We start from the raw sequence: 19,725 nt of genomic DNA, 5'->3' as shown, positions 1-19,725 counted from the left end.
GGTTCAGTTGTTAAGTTGTTAGCTTTAGAGATACAGTGTGGAAACAGGCCCTTCGGCTCACCGAGTCCACGCCGACCAGCGATCTCCCCGTACACTAGCACCAGGGTCGCCAACTGTCCCGTATTAGCCGGGACATCCTGTATTTTGGGCTAAATTGGTTTGTCCCGTACGGGACCACTCTTGTCCCATATTAGTACGGTTGCCAACTTCCTCACTCCCAAATAAGGGACAAAGGGTGACGTCACCGCCCCGCGCCCCACGTGACCTCACCCAGCCAGCGGCCACGTGCTCCCGCTCCACCAATGGCGGCCGCCCGGGCCGGGCGGTTGGGTGGGTGAGGTCACGTGGGGCGCGGGGCGTTGACGTCACCCTTTGTCCCGTATTTGGGAGTGAGGAAGTTGCCAACCCTAAGTAGCACCATCCATCACACACACTGGGGACAATTTACAATTTACAGAAACCAATTAAGCTGCTAACCTGCACGTCTTTGAAGTGTGGGAGGAAACCGGAGCTCCCGAGGAAGACCCATGTGGTCACATGGTGAACATACGAACTCCATACTGACAGCACCCATAGTCAGGATGGAACCCAGGTCTCTGGTGTTGTGAGTCAGCAGTTCTACCACTGGGCCAGCGTGCTGCCATTCGGTCAATTTATCCAGTCCTTTTTTACAGCAGAATAAATAAAGGGAAGTGGCAAATTGTCTTTTTATTAAATCATTTGATAGGACGAGGCATTTATTGCCTATCCCTACTAGCGTTATATTTTAGTTTAGAGATACAGCCCGGAAACAGACTCTTTGGCCCATCGAGTCCGCGCCGACAAGAGATCCCCGCACACTAACACTGTCCTACACACACCAGGGTCAATTTACAATTATACCAAGCCAATCGAACCCTGGTCTCTGGCGCTGTGAGGCAGCAGCCCTACCGCTGCGCCACCGTGCCGCCCTTGAGAAGGGAGAGTGAGCCGTCTTTTTGACCCACTGTTCGGGTTGCCAACTTTCTCACTCCCAAATAAGGGACAAAAGGTGGCGTCACTGCCCCGCGCCCCACGTGACCTCACCCAGCCAGCGGCTGCGTGCTCCCGCTCCACCAATGGTAGCCGTCCGGGCCGGGTGGCGGGTTGCTACGCAACCTCCGTTAGGCAGTGCCTGGGCCTCCTGGCCTACAGCATCCGGGCCTACAGCGTCTGGGCCTACAGCGCCCCCTGGGCCTAATACTGGACAAGGGCAGTCCCATACGGGACAAACTAATTTTTCCCAAAATGCGGGATGTCCCAGCTAATACGGGACAGTTGCCGACCCTAGGCATGAGTCAAGATGGCGGCACGGTGGCGCAACGGTAGAGTTGCTGCTTTACAGCGAATGCAGCGCCGGAGACTCAGGTTCGATCCTGACTACGGGCGCTGTCTGTACGGAGTTTGTACGTTCTCCCCGTGACCTGCATGGGTTTTCTCCGAGATCTTCGGTTTCCTCCCACACTCCAAAGACATACAGGTATGTAGGTTAATTGACTGGGTAAATGTAAAAATTGTCCCTAGTGTGTGTAGGATAGTGTTAATGTGCGGGGATCGCTGGGCGGCGCGGACTTGGTGGGCCGAAAAGGCCTGTTTCCGCGCTGTATCTGAAATAAAAAATAAAAATAAGATATAATACTGAAACGGAACAATGACGTTCTGACTTGCAGCATCACAACGGGTTTGTAAACACAATATTCATAGATGAAATATTAAAAAGAAACAAAAAAAAATGCTCAATAAGTAAAAAGACCCAATATTAGTGCAAAACGAAACAAAAACCCTTAATGCATTAATTCACGAACCTATTTCATAAGTCGTAGGAGCAGAATTAGGCCATTCGGCCCATCACTGATGAAACAACTGCATATTACAGAGAAGTAGAAACTCATAGAAACATAGAAAATAGGTGCAGGAGGAGGCCATTTGGCCCTTCGAGCCAGCACCACCATTCATTGTGATCATGGCTGATCATCCACAATCAGTAACCCGTGCCTGCCTTCTCCCCAGTATGGTAATAATTATAATTCTGTTTGGATATAAACCAATAATGTGATTATCCAGTTATAGCGAGCATACGATCGCGATTAGCCTTCCAGCCCCATTGGATCACACCTTTAATTCCTACAGGCAACGTTTCAGAACTCAGAGAAACCAGCAGAAGTTATCAAATTCATTTCAAAACAGCATGTCCACGAGGTTGAACTTAAAATTCCTGCCAAGATACAGTGAAAAGCTTTTGTTGCGTGCTAACCAGTCAGCGGAAAGACAATACATGATTACAATCGAGCTATTTACAGTGTACAGATACATGATAAGGGAATAACGTTTAGTGCAAGGTAAAGCCAGCAATGTCCGATCACAAATAGTCCGAGGGTCACCAATGAGGTGGATAGTAGTTCAGCACGGCTCTCTGGTTGTGGTAGGACGGTTCAGTTGCCTGATAACAGCCGGGAAGAAACTGTCCCTGAATCTGGAGGTGTGCGTTTACACACTTCTGTACCTCTTGCCTGATGGGAGAGGGGAGAAGAGGGAGTGGCCGGGGTGAGATTTACCACTTCTTGCTTTTTGATGGTTACAGTGAAGCTAATATTCTGCAAGGTGATGTAGTCATGGCCAAGTTCTTAACATGTAGCAATCACACAGTAGACCATAACCTAGGGTGGCACGGTGGCGCAGCGGTAGAATTGCTGCTTTACAGCACAGCGCTTGCAGCGCCAGAGACCCGGGTTCGATTCCAACTGCGGGTGCTGTCTGTACGGAGTTTGTACGTTCTCCCCGTGACCTGTGCGGGTTTTCTCCGAGATCTTCGGTTTCCTCCCACACTCCAAAGTCGTACAGGTCTGTCGGTAAATTGACTTGGTAAGTGTAAAACTATCCCTAGTGTGTGTAGGGTAGTGTTAATGTGTGGGGATCACTGGTCAGCGCGGACCCAGTGGGCCGAAGGGCCTGATTCGATGCTGTATCTCTAAACTAAACTAAACTATCAGTGTTAAACACAGAAATTCCGCAGGACTACATAATAAGCCAAAATAGCTGGAAGGACAATACGTGGTTGCAGTGAAGCTAATACTCTGCAGAATCAAAGGGTGGGAAATTTTATTTCAAAGGCTCCCCTATCCTAATTTAATATCTGAAGTTGACATTATCTATATACTAAAACTCTCGTTTGTTTGTTTGTTTGTTCCTGAACTGCAACCAAAACGGTGCACGATAGAGTGACAATTTCAGGCCCACCTTACTCTCCGTCGTCCCTTTGGTGCTAATGGAAGTTTCATTGAAATCGGTGTCATATTTTTTAAGTTATTCACATTTTAAAGTTTAAATCTATCTCCTAGGGAGGGAGGGGGGTTGAGAGGGATGGAGTGGAGGGGGATGGAGTGTTGGGGAGGGGAAGGGAAGGGGAGAGGGAGGTGGGAGGGGGAAGGAGAGGGGGAAAGGGGAGGGGGGGGAAGAGGGGGTGCTGCACCAATGCAGGAGAGGTTTGGGCCCAACGGATCCACTTGGTTTCGTAGCTTATAATATCGGATCCTCAGTACAATAGATCACCAGCTCCTTTTGAATTCAAAGATGGACACAAATTGCTGGAGTAACTCAGCGGGACAGGCAGCATCTCTGGAGAGAAGGAATGGGTGATGTTTTCATCGAGACCCTTCTTCAGACTCTGACGGTCTCGACCCGTAACGTGTCCGAACCGCTGAGTTACTGCAGCTTTTTGTGTCTATCTTTGGTTTAATCCAGCATTTGCAGTTGCTCCCCACACTGTTTGATATCAGTTGTTTCATTTCCATTGTACATAATGGGGTGGAACATGCTGAAATAATAATGGTGCGTTAATGAAGCAAGCGTTTATTAAAGTGCAAATTAACGAGTGAGCTTTGCTGACTGAGTCAACGTAACTGTGGCTTCGCTTAGCTCCCACATCATAAGACAGAGGAGCAGAATTAGGCCATTTGACCCATCAACTGGCGTCACGGTGGCGCAGCGGTAGAGTTGCTGCCTCACAGCGCCAGAGACCCGGGTTCCATTCTCACTACGAGCGCTGTCTGTACGGAGTTTGTACGTTCACCCCGTGGGTTTTCTCCGGGTGCTCCGGTTTCCTCCCACACTCCAAAGACGTACAGGTTTGTAGGCTAATTGGCTTTGATATAAATTGTATTGTCCTTGATGTGTGTAGGATAGTGCGAGTGTGTGGGGTGATCGCCGGTCGGCACGGACTCGGTGGGCCGAAGGGCCTGTTTCCGGGCTACATCTCTAATGTCTAAAGCTGTATGGTGACTTCCTGCCTCGTTATCTCAATGCCCCGACCAATGAAGGCAAACGTACCATACCCCTCCTTTACCACTATGTTCTATATATAAAAAAGAACTAAATAAAAGGACAAACAAAAGACAGAACACAATAAACTGCTGGGGTTTATTGGGCCAGTGAGCTGAGGATTATTTTTAAACTCTGGCTAATTTCTGTTTTGATGTTTCCTGGGGCACTTGGTCTCAGCTGGGTCATCACGCACAACATTGGACTGACTGACTGGAGACACAAAGTCTGACCACCAGATGGAAGAACAAAATATGTAATTATAAGTCACGAGGGATTCACTGCATGGGCAGATTAGCGTGGGCAGGAGATGCCAACAGCTGGCGGCCTGGGCTCTTGGCCGCGGTCCAGCACGTGTGGCTTTAGAGGCTGTGAACACGCAAAACCAAGCATTCCAGGCTCCTTCCCAAAGCTGCAGAACGTTAATGAAGAGAGAGGATCAACTCTGATCACCCCCCCCCCTCAGTTCCCCTCCCCCTGTCAGACGGTGGGTGGGAGCATTGTGGCGGCACGGTGGCGCAGCGGGTAGAGCTGCTGCCTCACAGCGCCAGAGACCCAGGTTCCATCCTGACTACGGGTGCTGTCTGCACGGAGTTTGTACGTTCTCCCCGTGACCGTGTGTGTTTAATTAATTAGTTAGGGGGTGTCAGAGGTTATGGGTAGAAGGCAGGAGAATGGGGGTAGGAAGATAGATCAGCCATGATTGAATGGCGGAGTCGACTTGATGGGCCGAATGGCCTAATTCTACTCCTATTCCTGATGACCTTATAACCTGTGTGGGTTTTCTCCGGGTGCTCAGGTCTCCACCCACAATCCAAAAACGTGCAGGTTTGTGGGATCATTGGCTTTGGTAAAAATTGTAAATTGTATTGTCCCTAGTGTGCAGGATAGTGTTAGTGTTAGTGTGTGGGGATCGCTGGTCGGCACAGACTCGGTGGCCGAAGGGCCTGTTTATGCGCTGTATCTCTAAACTCTAAACCTACTGTTGTGTTACAATGTTGGGGAGTGTGGCCTGTGTGATGGACTGGGCGACTGACCAGCGATCCCCACTCACAGCTTGGTTTGGGAACGACACGCCCCAGCACCACAAGAAATTGCAGAGAGTTGTAGATGTAGCTGAGTTCACCACACACACCACACTCCCCACCATTGTAGATGTAGCCCTGTCCATCGCACACCACACTCCCCACCATTGTAGATGTAGCCCTGTTCACCACACTGACCACACTCCCCACCATTGTAGATGTAGCCGAGTTCACCACACTGACCACACTCCCCACCATTGTAGATGTAGCCCAGTCCATCACACACACCACACTCCCCACCATTGTAGATGTAGCCCTGTCCATCACACACACCACACTCCCCACCATTGTAGATGTCACCCAGTTTACCACACTGACCACACTCCCCACCATTGTAGATGTAGCCGAGTTCACCACACTGACCACACTCCCCACCATTGTAGATGTAGCCCAGTCCATCACACACACCACACTCCCCACCATTGTAGATGTAGCCCAGTCCATCACACACACCACACTCCCCACCATTGTAGATGTAGCCCAGCCCATCACACACACCACACTCCCGCCATGCTTGGTCAGCCTACGCCTATGGGATCTCCTGGTCGTCAACCATTTCAACTCCCCCTCCCATTCCCACACTGACCTTTCTGTCCTGGGGCTCCTCCATTGCCAGAGTCAGGCCCAGCACAAAGTGGAGGTTCATCGCCTCATATTCTGCTTGGCTAGCTTACAGCCCAACGGTGTGAGCACTGCAATCTCTCATTTTAAGCGACTTCATCTCACCATCCCCTCCCCCACGAAGCGGAAGGGGGGTCAATCAATGTCATTCTCACGAACAAAACACTTGTCCTACAAAAATGACCACAGATCCAAACAATATTCGGTGGTATTACCTTTAGTCACACAGGCTAGAGGTAATCATCAGTCTATGCTGAATTACCTCAGCTGCACGCCACAGGAAACCACTGAGATAAATACAGCAATCACCACCCTTAATCACCACAGTGGTCTTATGAAAGTCATCGTGTAGGTCAGGTGAAGCTGTGCGATCGTCCCCTAACTGCTGCCTGCAAAACCTGGATTTAGTTTAGCTCAGTTTATTGCCACGTGTACAGAGGTACAGTGAAAAGCTTTTGTGTAGGAAGGAACTGCAGATGCTGGTTCAAACCGAAGATAGGCACAAAATGCTGGAGTAATTCAACGGGACAGGCAGCATCTCTGGAGAGAAGGAATGCGTGACGTTCGGGTCTGAGTCTGAGGAAGGGTCTCAACCCGAAACGATAAAGGTCTTTATTAGGCTGTGAGCTCCTGCTCATAAGCGTAGTCCACCTAGGGATGAGCCACGCCTCCCAACGGGCTGGCTTTTAACCCCTTACGCCTGTCCGTCACGTGACGAGGGGGCTGACCCAAGGAGTGGCCTGATCCCCAGGGACCGCCACAACCTATTCCTTTTCTCCAGAGATGCTGCCTGTCCCGCTGAGTTACTCCAGCACTCTGTTTCTATCTTTGTTTAAGGCAGAGACAGATAGATTTTTCATTAGTACATGTGTCAGGGGTTAAGCTAAGGGGAGAAGGCAGGAGAATGAGGTTGAGAGGGAGAGATAGATCAGCCATGATTGAATGACGGAGTAGACCTGATGGGCCTAATTCTGATCCTATCAACTATGAACCTACGAACTATCTTTGGTATAAACCAATATCTGCAGTCAATTTTTATTATATTTTATCACGATTTTCAAAAGTGTTCTTTAACTTAGTTTGTGGGTGGAAGGGGAGCTAGAGGTGACTTGACAAAACCTACCTGACAAGGATTCAAATGCAGAACGGAGGATGTAATGATAGGGAACAGGGACAGAAATGCAGAGGGAACAAAGCTCCCTGAAACATTGATTAATTACCTGCTGCACCAGATTTATATTGTGAACATGAATGAAATTAACTTTTCAGATTTACAGCTATTTTCTCCACAGCCACATTAATTATCATGGTCAATTTGTTACATTACCTGCTACTCAAAAGGTCACAATACTGAGCTTAAAAAGGCAATTAAATATGAGGTATTCTTTTTTTAATTTAGGTGCTAACAAAATTGAATTCAATGCATCTGACAGAAAATACACTTAAAAGTGCAAGCAGTACTTAAGGCTACAAGAGGATATTAAGAACTAATACACATGTTCGTTAATTTCTTGGTATTTTCATCAGTATCCAGGAGCTTTGATAATTTAGCATCATTTCACATCCTGTTTAGTTGCATTTAGTTTTAAGATACAACGCGGAAACAGGCCCTTCGGCCCACCGGGTCCATGCCGACCAGTGATCCTCGCACACAAACACTATCCTACACTCACCAGCGACAATTTGTACAATTACCAAGCCTATTTACCTACAAACCTGAACGTCTTTGGAGTGTGGGAGAAAACGGAAGATCTCGGAGAAAAACCCACGCCGGTCACGGGGAGAACGTACAAACTCCGTACAGACAGCACCCGTAGTCGGGATGGAACCCGGGTCTCCGGCGCTGCAAGCGCTGTAAGGCAGCAACTCTACCGCTGCGCCACTGTGCTGCCTAATCAATATCTATTTAAATCATTATCTGAGCCTTTGGAGGATTCTTGCTCAACGATGGACAGTTGTACTAAATAATGGTTTTAGAATGTAAATGGCCGTCAGGGTGACGCAGCGGTAGAGTTGCTGCCTCACAGCGCTAGAGAGGCGGGTTCCACCCTGACCACGGGTGCTGCCTGTACGGAGTTTGTACGTTATCCCCATGACCACGTGGGTTTTCTCCAGCTGCTCCGGTTTTCTCCAGGTACATTCCAAAGATGTATAGGTTTGTACGTTAATTGGCTTCTGAGTAAAAAAAACCCTATAAATTGTCCCTGGTGTGTAGGGTAGTGCTAGTGTAGGCGGTGATCGCTGGTCGGCACGGACTCGATGGGCCGAAGAGCCTGTTTCCGCCCTGTATCTCTAAAGTCTAAAGAGAGGTTTAGAGCACGTTTTTTTGGAAGGTTAGAGGGGATGTGTGGGGCAGGTTTTTTTTACACAGAGGGTGGTGGGGGCCTGGAACGCGCTGCCAGGGGTGGCGGTGGAGGCAGATACAATAGTGGCGTTTCAGAGGCACATGGATATGCAGGGAATGGAGGGTAGTGAATCACGTGCAGGCAGAGGGGATCATGGTTCAGCACAAACATTGTTCCTGTGCAGTACTGTTCCACGTTCTACATTCTAAAGGAGTTCCCACAACCAAGTGCCAGATAAAGTGGCAGAGGATTTGTGAAAATACAAACTATTCATTTCAGACAAAAAGAAAATGTAACTAGCTCTGTAGGATTTATCCGATTTAAAATGCCATACATTTTTCAGCGTTTAAATTATTTAGATCTTACTCCTGAATTATTCTAATTGGTTTTCAAAACTTTATTTCAATAAGAATAATAAATCTCTACTTAATTAATGAATCCAAATCGAAAAGCTAATTATACAACACCGCGTTAATTATAAAACTCAGAACGAGCGAGAAGACGGGCTGTGGAAACGGAGGGGGGGGAGGAGTGGGAGGGGAGAGGAACCACTGGGTAATCCAGGCAGCACGAGCCAGAGGAAGCTGGACGCACGAGGAACTGCAGATGCTGGTTAACAGAAAAAGACGCAGAGTGCTGGAGTAACTCAGCTGGTCAGGCAGCATCTGTGGAGGACATGGATAGGTGACGTTTCACAGAGTGCTGGAGTAATTCAGCCGGTCAGGCAGCATCCCTAGAGAACATGGGTAGCTGAGATTTCAGGTCAGGATCCTTCTTCAGACTGATTGCAACTGCTTTGTTCATAAGTCATCAGGTCATAAGTGATAGGAGTACAATTAGGCCATTTGGCCATTCAATCGTGGCTGATCTATCTCTCCCTCCTAACCCCATTCTCCTGCCTTCTCCCCATAACCTTTGACACCCGCACTAATCAAGAATCTATCTATCTCTGCCTCAAAAATATCCAATGACTTGGCCTCCACAGCCTTCTGTGGCAATGAATTCCACAGATTCACCACCCTCTGACTAAAAAAATTCCTTCTCATCTCCTTCCTAAAAGAACGTCCTTTAATTCTGAGGCCGTGCCCTCTGATCCTAGACTGTCCCACTAGTGGAAACATCCTCTCCACGTCCACAAAACACTTGCGCTCGGTCCCCCAATGTCTCCTTGATGGAGAGTCGTCAAGAGTATTGTGTTTTTTATCGTAGGTCCCAGATAGAACAATGACATTCTTACTTGCAGCAGCACAACACAATATGTAAACATTTCCCAGTTGCTGACCATTTTGACTCCCCCTCCCACTCCCACACTGACCTCTCTGTCCTGGGCCTCCTCCACTGTCAGAGTGAGGCCCAGCGCAAATTGGAGGAACAGCACCTCATATTTCGCTTGGGCAGCTTACACCCCAGCGGTGTGAACATTGACTTCTGTAACGCCAAGTATCCCTTGTATCCCCTCTCTCTCCGTCCCTCCCCCCACCCTAACCATCGTACTAGTTTCACTGTCCTCCTGATGAGTTTCAGCGTCTGTAACTCTTTTTCACCTAGCTCACCTAACGTCACCAATTCCTTTTCTCCAGAGATGCTGTCTGACCCGCTGAGTTACTCCAGCTTTATGTGTCTGTCTTCAATAAACTAAGTACCAGATCACTGTGGCTTCTAAACACATCCATGGAAGAAGTACTTACAAAGAGTAACATGGACTTACTGTGCCCCCTGCTGCCCATCTACAGCGACTACAACTCACAGAGACAGCATCAAGTCATAACAATATCCATTGACTTGGCCTCCACAGACTTCTGTGGCAAGGAATTCCGCAGATTCACCACCCTCTGACTAAAGAAATTTCTCCTCATCTCCTTCCTAAAAGAACATCCTTTAATTCTGAGGCTGTGACCTCTAATCTTAGACTCTCCCACTAGTGGAAACATCCTCCCCACATCCACTCTATCCAGGCCTTTCACTGTGCTTGGTCACCCTTGGTTCTCCCTAGTCCGTCTGGGCCCGACTGTGCGAGGCTCCGACCAGACCTCGGTACTTGAAGCGATCGGGAAAGGCCGCGCCAATCCCTGCTCTAATTTTCCAGGGTGCTCCAGTAACCCACTCAGGAGATTCTACCTGCATCTAGTCTGTCCAATCCCTTAAGAATTGTACAGGAATGAACTGCAGATGTTCGTTTAAATGGAAGGTAGACACAAAATGCTGCAGTAACTCAGCAGGTCAGGCAGCATCTCGGGAGAGAAGGAATGGGTGACGCTGCCTGACCCGCCTAGTTACTCCAGCATTTTGTGTCTACCTTAAGAATTGTATATCCCCCTTCTCCTTTTAAAGTCTCACCTTCAATCCTTGTTCGAAGATGGGCAAAATGGACGCTAGTCCTTCTGGTGACAGTTTACCAAGAATCAATGAAAGTAGGAAGAGAGAGCAAAAGAAATCCTGCATTTATTGGACAAACATAGATGGTTGAGTGAGAAAGGCAGCAGAGTTCTCAGTCCCAGGTAGGAACGCACCTGTCCCAGGTAGGACCATACCTGTCCCAGGTGGGGCCGAAGCTGTCCCAGGTGGGGCCGAAGCTGTCCCAGGTGGGGCCGAACCTGTCCCAGGTGGGGCCGAACCTGTCCCAGGCGGGGCCGAACCTGTCCCAGGTGGGCTTCCAGCTACACCTGATGCAACCTCTTCGGGTCGATCTTTTCCAGGTGAACCAGAGGTTTGAGCTGCTCGGAGAAGTTCTTCATGTCGTCGGAGACGGCGTCCTGCCCAGGTGGGGCCACCACGCTGAGTTCCACCAGGTAGGACAGGGAGAGGGGCTCGATGTTCTCCAGGTTGTTGGGCAGGAGGATGCGGAAGACCTTGGACACCACCATCTTCATGATGCCTTTGCGGAAGATGTGGCCCTTCACCACAAACTCGTGGTCCATGCGGAACCCCATCTCCAGCAGGAAGTCGGCCAGGTTGTCGGAGGCAGCGATGTCCACGCAGTTGCGCACCAGGGCCGAGCGGTTCTTGTCTCCGATCTCGGGCTGCCCCAGGTAGCGCAGGTGCCAGGGCAGCGCGGGCTTGTCCACAGCTCGGCGGGCACGCAGGATGAAGGGGCTGCCCTGCTGGGCTTTCAGCAGGAACACCAGCTCGTGGTCCACGAACGTCTCTGGATCCATGTTGTCGCAAAGACCGCGGAGCCGATGGAGGAGGCTCTCCAGACTCTGGTCCAGGACACTCCCTGCAGAAAGCCCAAGCCCTGCCAGTCAGTCAACACCCATCCCACTCCATTACACTTTAGTTTCGTTTAGGCGGCACGGTGGCGCAGCGGTAGAGTTGCTGCCTCACAGCGCCAGAGACCCGGGTTCAATCCCAACTACGGGTACTGTCTGTACGGAGTTGGTACGTTCTTCCCGTGACCTGCGTGGGTTTTCTCCAAGTTCTTCGGTTTCCTCCCATACTCCAAAGACGTACAGTTTTGTAGGTTAATTGGCTTGGTGTCAATGTAAATTGTCCCTAGTGTGTGCAGGATAGTGTTAATGTGCGGGGATCGCTGGTCAGTGTGGACTCGGTGGGCCGAAGGGCCTGTTTCCACGCTGTATCTTGAAACTAAACTAGAGATACAGCACAGAAACAGGCCCTTCAGACAACCAAATCCACGCCGACCAGCGATCCCCACATACTAGCACTATCCTACACACACTAGGGACAATTTATAATTTTTACCAAGCCAATTAACCTACAAACCTGCACGTCTGTGGAGTGCGGGAGGAAACTGGAGCACCTGGAGAAAACCCCGCAGGTCACGGGGAGAACGTACAAACTCCGTACAGACAGCACCCGTAGTCAGGATGGAACCCGGGCCTCTGGCGCTGTGAGGCAGCAGCTCTACCGCTGTGCCACCGTGATGCACCGGTAGCTGGGTAATAATTACATGCTAACATCGGGAATGTAAACAACAGATTTGCTGGAGGAACTCAGCAGGTCAGGCAGCTTCTGCGGTGGGAAATGGACAGATGGCATTTCAGGTCGGGACCCTGCATCTAGACTGAAGCCCTGGGCAAGAAAACTGCGGATGCTGGTTTAAATGGAAGGCAGACACTAAATGCTGGTGTGACTCAGCGGGTCAGGCAGCATCTCTGGAGAGAAGGAATGGGTGACGTTTCGGGTCGGGACCGCCCCCTCCCCTGACATCAGTCTGAAGAAGGGTCTCGACCCAAAACGTCACCCATTCCTTCTCTCCAGAGATGCTGCCTGACCCGCTGAGTTACTCCAGCATTTTGTGTCTACCCTCTAGACTGAAGACTTTATCCCTTGGGTTCAATAAATAAACAACACACTGAGGTCTCTGGTCCATGTTCATCTCAGATGCCTCTCTGGTCCGAGTCTCCCAGTTATGGCTAGGAGGGTGAGACAGGGCTTCCACTGGGCAGACATTGCCCTCTGCTGGTGAAGCCCGAATTACAGACAAGCTCAGCTAAGGAGCTCAAAGTGCTGGAATAACTCAGCGGGTCAGGCAGCATCTCTGGAGAATTTCATTGCCAATGACATATAACATATAACAATAACATATAACAACTACAGCATGGAAACAGGCCTGTCCGGCCCTACCAGTCCACGCCGACCATTCTCCCTGACCTAGTCTCATCTACCTGCACTCAGACCATAACCCTCTAATCCCCTCCTATCCATATACCTATCCAATTTACTCTTAAATAATAAAATCGAGCCAGCCTCCACCACTTCCACCGGAAGCCCATTCCATACAGCCACAACCCTCTGAGTAAAGAAGTTCCCCCTCATGTTACCCCTAAACCTTTGTCCCTCAATTCTGAAGCTATGTCCCCTTGTTGGAATCTTCCCCACTCTCAAAGGGAAAAGCCTACACACGTCAACTCTGTCCGTCCCTCTCAAAATTTTAAAAACCTCTATCAAGTCCCCCCTCAACCTTCTACGCTCCAAAGAATAAAGACCCAACCTGTTCAACCTCTCTCTGTAGCCTAAGTGCTGAAACCCAGGCAACATTCTAGTAAATCTCCTCTGTACCCTCTCCATTTTGTCGACATCCTTCCTATAATTTGGCGACCAGAACTGCACACCATACTCCAGATTCGGCCTCACCAATGCCCTGTACAATTTCAACATTACATCCCAACTTCTATACTCGATGCTCTGATTTATAAAGGCAAGCATACCAAACGCCTTCTTCACCACCCTATCCACATGAGATTCCACCTTCAGGGAACAATGCACAGTTATTCCCAGATCCCTCTGTTCCACTGCATTCCTCAATTCCCTACCATTTACCCTGTACGTCCTATTTTGATTTGTCCTACCAAAATGACGGCTGTGGAGGCCAGATAAGGTCATCCGTGATAGGAGCAGAATTAGGCCATTCGGCCCATCAGGTCTACTCCGCCATTCAATCATGGCTGATCCATCTCTCCCTCCTAACCCCATTCTCCTGCCTTCTCCCCATAACCCCCGACACCCGTAATATACAAGAATCTGGAGATCTCCGCCTTAAAAATATCTCTGCCGTAAAAATATCCACTAACTTGGCCTCTACAGCCTTCCGTGGCAAAGAATTCCACAGGTTCACCACCCTCTGACTAAAGAAATTTCTCCTCATCTCCTTCCTAAAAGAACGTCCTTTAATTCTGAAGGAGAGAAAATGGCCTAATTCTGCTCCTATCACTTATGAAACAAAGAACTGCAGATGCCGATTCATACCAAAGATAGCCACAAAGTGCTGGAGTAACTCAACAGGTCAGGTAGCATCTGTGGAGAAAAAAGGACGAGTCTGAAGAAGGGTCCCCACCCAAAACGATACCCATCCTTTTTCTCCACAGATGGTGCCTGTCCTGCTGAGTTCAGAGATGCTGCCTGTCCTGCTGAATTACTCCAGCACTTTGTGTCTACCCAGGCTGTAGATAGAGGTGGACATCCCTCTCTTCCATCTTGCAAGCAATTTGTCTAATTTTACATATGCATCTGTGAATAAAACAGACAATAGACAATAGGTGCAGGAGTAGGCCATTCGGCCCTTCGAGCCAGCAATGTGATCATGGCTGATCATTCTCAATCAGTACCCCGTTCCTGCCTTCTCCCCATTACCCCTGACTTCGCTATCCTTAAGAGCTCTATCTAGTTCTCTCTTGAATGCGTTCAGAGACTTGGCCTCCACTGCCTTCTGAGGCAGAGAATTTCACAGATTTACAACTCTCTGACTGAAAACGTTTTTCCTCATCTCCGTTCTAAATGGCCTACCCCTTATTCTTAATCTGTGGCCCCTGGTTCTGGACTCCCCCAAAAGACTTCCAAAAACACGGGTGCATCAGTCAGAAGGCACGGAAACTGGCCCTTCGGCCCAACTTGTCCATGCCGACCAAAATGCTCCATCTAAGCTGGTATCATTTGCCCACATTTGGCCCATGTCCCTCTAAATCTTTCCTATCCACCTAGGTCTTTTAAATGCTGTTACAGTCCCTGCCTCAACTACCTCCTCTGGCAGCTTGTTCCATAATTCCACCACCCTCTGCCCAAATGCTTTATTGAGTGCTGTAACTGTTATTACAATTATTATTTGTGTAAGAAAACTGCAGATGTTATTCACAAAATGCTGGAGTAAATCAGCAGGTCAGGCAGCATCTCAGGAGAGAAGGAATGGGTGACGTTTCGGGTCGAGACCCTTATTATTATTTGGTTTAGTTTAGAGATACAGGGCAGAGCCAGGCCCTTCGGCCCACCGAGACCCCCAACACTAACACTATCCTACACACACTAGGGACAATTTACAATATTTTACCAAGCCAAATAACCTACAAACCCGCACGTCTTTGGAGTGTGGGAGGAAACTGGAGCTCCCGGGGAAAACCCATGCAGGTCACGGGGAGAACGTACAAACTCCGTACGTACAGCACCCGTAGTCAGGATGGAACCCGGGTCTCTGGCGCTGCAAAGCAGCAACTCTACTGCTGCGCTGTTATTTCTGCCTTTGGAGATTCAAACAAGAAGACTGCTGGAGCTATTGTACATACCCTGCAGGATGTATTCCATCATGTTGATGGATCCACCAATAACTGGTAACACTGTGACTGGAGGGGCCTCCATGTTGAGTTGGCTCCAGAGACCTGGTGAAAAAACGAGGACATTCGTAAACAAGGTACATTAAATGAGACACAAGGCACAGCCGATGCTGGAATCTTGCACAGGTCACAAAGTGCTGGAGTAACATAGCAGATCAGGCAGCATCTGTGGAGGACATCAATAAGGATCTCAACCCACAACGTTCATAAGTTAGGTAGGTGGGAGCTGTGTAGATGGGACATGGTGTGGGCAGGTTGGGCCGAAGGGCCTGTTTCCACACTCTATGACACTATGCTCAGAAGACATAAGAGCAGAATTAGGCCATTTGGCCCATTGAGACTACTCTGCCATTCTATCGTGGTTGATCTATCACTCCCTCTCAACCCCATTCTCCTGCCTTCTCCCCATAATTTGACCAATTATATATGACCAATTTCCCTCCTGGAATAAATAAAAGTTCTATCGTATCATGTGTATATACACACACACACACACACACATATATGCTGGAGTGCTGAGTTACTCAGAGCACTCAGTTATTCTGATATATATATATATATATATATTACACCGATCAGCCAAAACATTATGATCACTGACAGGCGATGTGAATAACATTGGTTATCTTGTTACAATGGCACCTGTCAAGGGGTGGGATATATTAGGCAGCAAGTGAACGGTCAGTTCTTGAAGTTGATGTGTTGGATGCAGGAGAAATGGGCACGAGTAAAGACCTGAGCGACTTTGACAAGGGCCAAATTGTTATGGCCAGACGACTGGGTCAGAGCATCTCTGAAACGGCAAGGCTTGTGGGGTGCTCCCGGTCAGCAGTGGTGAGTACCGACCGACAGTGGTCCGAGGAGGGACAAACCACAAACCAGCGACAGACAGGGTGTTGGGCGCCCAAGGCTCATCGATGCGCGAGGGCAACGAAGGCTGATCGCTGTAGAACTTTGTTTATCCCAGGAGGGAAATTGGTCATATATAATTGGTCAGATTAAATATATATATATATATATATAGCCTTGTACACAATGGGGCATCAATATAACATATAACACAGTGTTTTATGCATCCCATCGTGAGCCCCGGGTGGTGACTGGGTGGAGCAGGTCGGGGCGTGGAACTGCCAATGGTGATAACCAGCGCAGAAACACCGGCACCAGAGGGTGCAGAACACACAGTGCTGCAGTAACTCAGCGCGTCGGGCAGCATCTGTGGAGGGAACAGCCCACATCACTCCTTCCATGACTCCCCTCCTCCTCCACCTGCACCAAATCCTCCCTCTGTATTCCCCTCTCTCCGTCTCCCTACCCCTCTGTCTCTCTCTCTACCGACCTCCCTCTCCCTGACTCTACCTCCCCCTCCCTCTCCTTCCTCCAGACCTCTCCCCCTCCCTCTATCTCTCCCCCACTCTCCCTCTCCCCCTCTTTCCACTCTTCCTCTCTCCCTCTTGTTCACCCCCTCTCTCTGTCTATCCCCTACATATCTCCCTCCTCTCCTTTCCCTCTCCCTCTCTCCCCCTCCCTGTCTCTCTCTCTCTCTCCCCCTCCCTCCCTCTCCCCCTCTCCCCCCCTCCCTCTCCCCCCCTCCCCTCCCCTACACATCTCCTCCCCCTCCCTCTCCCCCTCTCCCCCCCCTACACATCTCACTCTCCCTCTCCCCCCTCCCTCCCCCTCCCCCTCTCCCCCCCCTCCCCTCCCCTACACATCTCCCTCTCCCTCTCCCCCCCCTCCCCCCCCTACACATCTCCCTCTCCCTCTCCCCCCCCTACACATCTCCCTCTCCCCCCTCCCTCCCCCCCTCACTCTCCCCCCCTCCCTCCCCCTCCCCCTCTCCCCCCCCTCCCCTCCCCTACACATCTCCCTCTCCCCCCTCCCTCCCCCCCCTCACTCTCCCCCCCCTCCCCTCCCCTACACATCTCCTCCCCCTCCCTCTCCCCCTCTCCCCCCCCTACACATCTCCCTCTCCCCCCCCTCCCCTCCCCTACACATCTCCCTCTCCCCCCCTCCCCCCCCTACACATCTCCCTCTCCCCCCCCCCTCCCCCCCCTACACATCTCCCTCTCCCCCCCCTCCCCTCCCCTACACATCTCCCTCTCCCCCCCTCCCCCCCCTACACATCTCCCTCTCCCCCCCCCTCCCCTCCCCTACACATCTCCCTCTCCCCCCCCTCCCCCCCTACACATCTCCCTCTCCCCCCCCCCCTCCCCCTCCCTCTCTCCCCCCTCCCCCCCCCCTCCCCTCCCCTACACATCTCCCTCTCCCCCCCCCCCCTCCCCCTCCCTCTCTCCCCCCTCCCCCCCCCCCCCCCTCCCCTCCCCTACACATCTCCCTCTCCCTCCCCCCCCCCTCCCCTCCCCTACACATCTCCCTCTCCCCCCCCCCCCTCCCCCTCCCTCTCTCCCCCCTCCCCCCCCCCCCCCCTCCCCTCCCCTACACATCTCCCTCTCCCTCCCCCCCCCCCTCCCCTCCCCTACACATCTCCCTCCCCCCCTCCCCCCTCCCCCTCCCCCCTCCCCCTCCCCTCCCCTACACATCTCCTCCCCTCTCCTTTCCCATTCCCTCTCTCCACTTTCTCACCGGTCGCTTCTCCCCACAGACCGGAACTGGCGGCGGCGGGGACGGACGCCCTCACCGGAAGCCGCGTGTTCCCGCCAGCCTCCACGTCCGCCCGGCCGCGCGGCCCCGCACTTTGGTTCCGCCGCCGGCTCCACATTCATTCCCCATTTCCCTGACCTACAATCATCATTGGTTGGGGGTTCTGCTGCCTCAGGCTTGTTCCAGATGTGTGTGTTGGGGGGGGGAGGGGGGGGGGGGGGGGTTGGGTCTGGGTGTGGATCCGCCTCAGGATGACCCCGGCGCCTCTCGGACTGATGCCCGGCACAGCAAGATCCCAGTGTGACAGTGAAGCCTTGGGTTTGAGTGCAGGAGGTTTTGGCCTCAGGACCCTCGGCTGACCTTCGACCTAAAGCCCTAACATCTTCCCACCACCCGCGCCCCTCCCCGCCCCACCTCAACACACCGAACAATGCCCGCAACCTTCTCGTGTAGGAAGGAACTGCAGGATACTGGTTTAAACCAAAGATAGACACAAAAAGGTGGAGTAACTCAATGGGACAGGCAGCATCTCTGGAGAGAATTACCCGTTCCTTCTGTCCAGAGATGCTGCCTGTCCCGTTGAGTTACTCCAGCTTTTTGTGTCTATCTACAACCTTCTCAGTGGGTGGTGGGTACATGGAATGAGCTGCCAGAGGAGGTAGTTGAGGCATCATCAGTTCTTGGAGCAGAATTAGGTCATTCGGCCCATCAAGTCTACTCCGCCATTCAATCATGGCTGATCTATCTCCCTCTCAACCCCATTCTCCTGCCTTTTCCCCGTAACCCCTGCCACCTTTACTCGTCAAGAATCTCAATCTCATCCTTAAAAATGTTCACTGACGACCTCCACATTCGTCAGTGGCACTGAGTCCCACAGATTCACCACCCTCTGACTAAAGATACTATGTAAAGAGGCAGATACTGTAACAGCATTTAAAGACATTTTGACAGATACATGGATAGGAAATGATTAGAGGAATATGGGCCAAATGTGGGCAAATGGGACTAGTGTAGATGGGACATGTATTTATATATAGTATTATCTGATCTGATACATGTAAAACCAGGCTTTCCACTGTACCTCCTCGTGTGACAATAGTTTTGTTTAGTTTAGCTTATTGTCACGTGTACCGATGTACAGTGAGAAACATTTTACTTGCGTGCTCTACAGTCAGTGGAAAGACTGTACATGATTACAATCGAGCCGTCCACAGTGTACAGATACAGGATAAAGGGAATAACGTTTGGTGCAAGATGAAGTCCAGTAAAGTCCGATTAAAAATAGTCCGAGGATCTCCAATAGGGTAGATGGGAGGTCAGGGCAATAATAAACCTAAACCTGAACAGGGTACTGATTTAGGATGATCAGCCATGATCATATTGAATGGCGGTGCTGACTCGAAGGGCCAAATGTCCAACTCCTGCACCTATTTTCTATGTTTCTAAACCTTTTCTTATTTGTTTCAGAGTGGGATCCATCTGTGTGCAGTGGCTAATATGATTATAATTCAAAAGTAATTACATGGAATCTAAACACAATGAAAAGCCCTGAGAACATATCTTGTGTTGACAAATGAGCTTGCTTCAGGGAACGTTGTCCAAGGGTTTAATTTATGAACTAGTTTCGTGATGTCACTTGAACATCACGGAAGTTAGAGAGGAGAGCTCTACAGC

The 19,725-nt window shown here is 50.5% G+C and overlaps 1 protein-coding gene across 2 annotated transcripts; it reads right to left on the bottom strand.

The window, feature by feature from the left end:
* Positions 1–10,826: 10,826 nt before the first annotated feature.
* Positions 10,827–18,093, bottom strand: med18 (mediator of RNA polymerase II transcription, subunit 18 homolog (yeast)). 2 transcript variants are annotated; one of them, XM_078423004.1, is made up of 3 exons: positions 18,034–18,093; positions 15,403–15,495; positions 10,827–11,621 (listed from the first exon to the last, which is right to left on the bottom strand). In XM_078423004.1, exons 2-3 carry the CDS (start codon positions 15,473–15,475, stop codon positions 11,044–11,046), a joined length of 651 nt encoding a protein of 216 aa, XP_078279130.1. In that variant the 5' UTR covers positions 15,476–15,495; positions 18,034–18,093; the 3' UTR covers positions 10,827–11,043. The 2 variants fall into 2 exon arrangements, with proteins under 2 accessions (XP_078279130.1, XP_078279131.1); XM_078423005.1 differs by having other exon boundaries at positions 10,827–11,603.
* Between the last annotated feature and the right edge of the window lie 1,632 nt (positions 18,094–19,725).

Source organism: Rhinoraja longicauda, chromosome 27 (genome assembly GCF_053455715.1).
Source record: "Rhinoraja longicauda isolate Sanriku21f chromosome 27, sRhiLon1.1, whole genome shotgun sequence".
Classification (NCBI taxonomy): domain Eukaryota; kingdom Metazoa; phylum Chordata; class Chondrichthyes; order Rajiformes; family Arhynchobatidae; genus Rhinoraja; species Rhinoraja longicauda.
Note: the sequence above shows the minus strand (reverse complement) of the source record. Positions and strands in the feature narration are given on the sequence as shown.

What these genes read in the sequence shown, in the direction of transcription:
- med18 (XM_078423004.1), bottom strand. Translation starts at nt 15,475, where the DNA reads ATGGAGGCCCCTCCAGTCACAGTGTTACCAGTTATTGGTGGATCCATC. An exon ending in GATGGAATACATCCTGCAGG is followed by an intron (nt 11,622 to 15,402) that starts GTATGTACAATA and finishes ACTGACTGGCAG; the next exon opens with GGCTTGGGCTTTCTGCAGGG.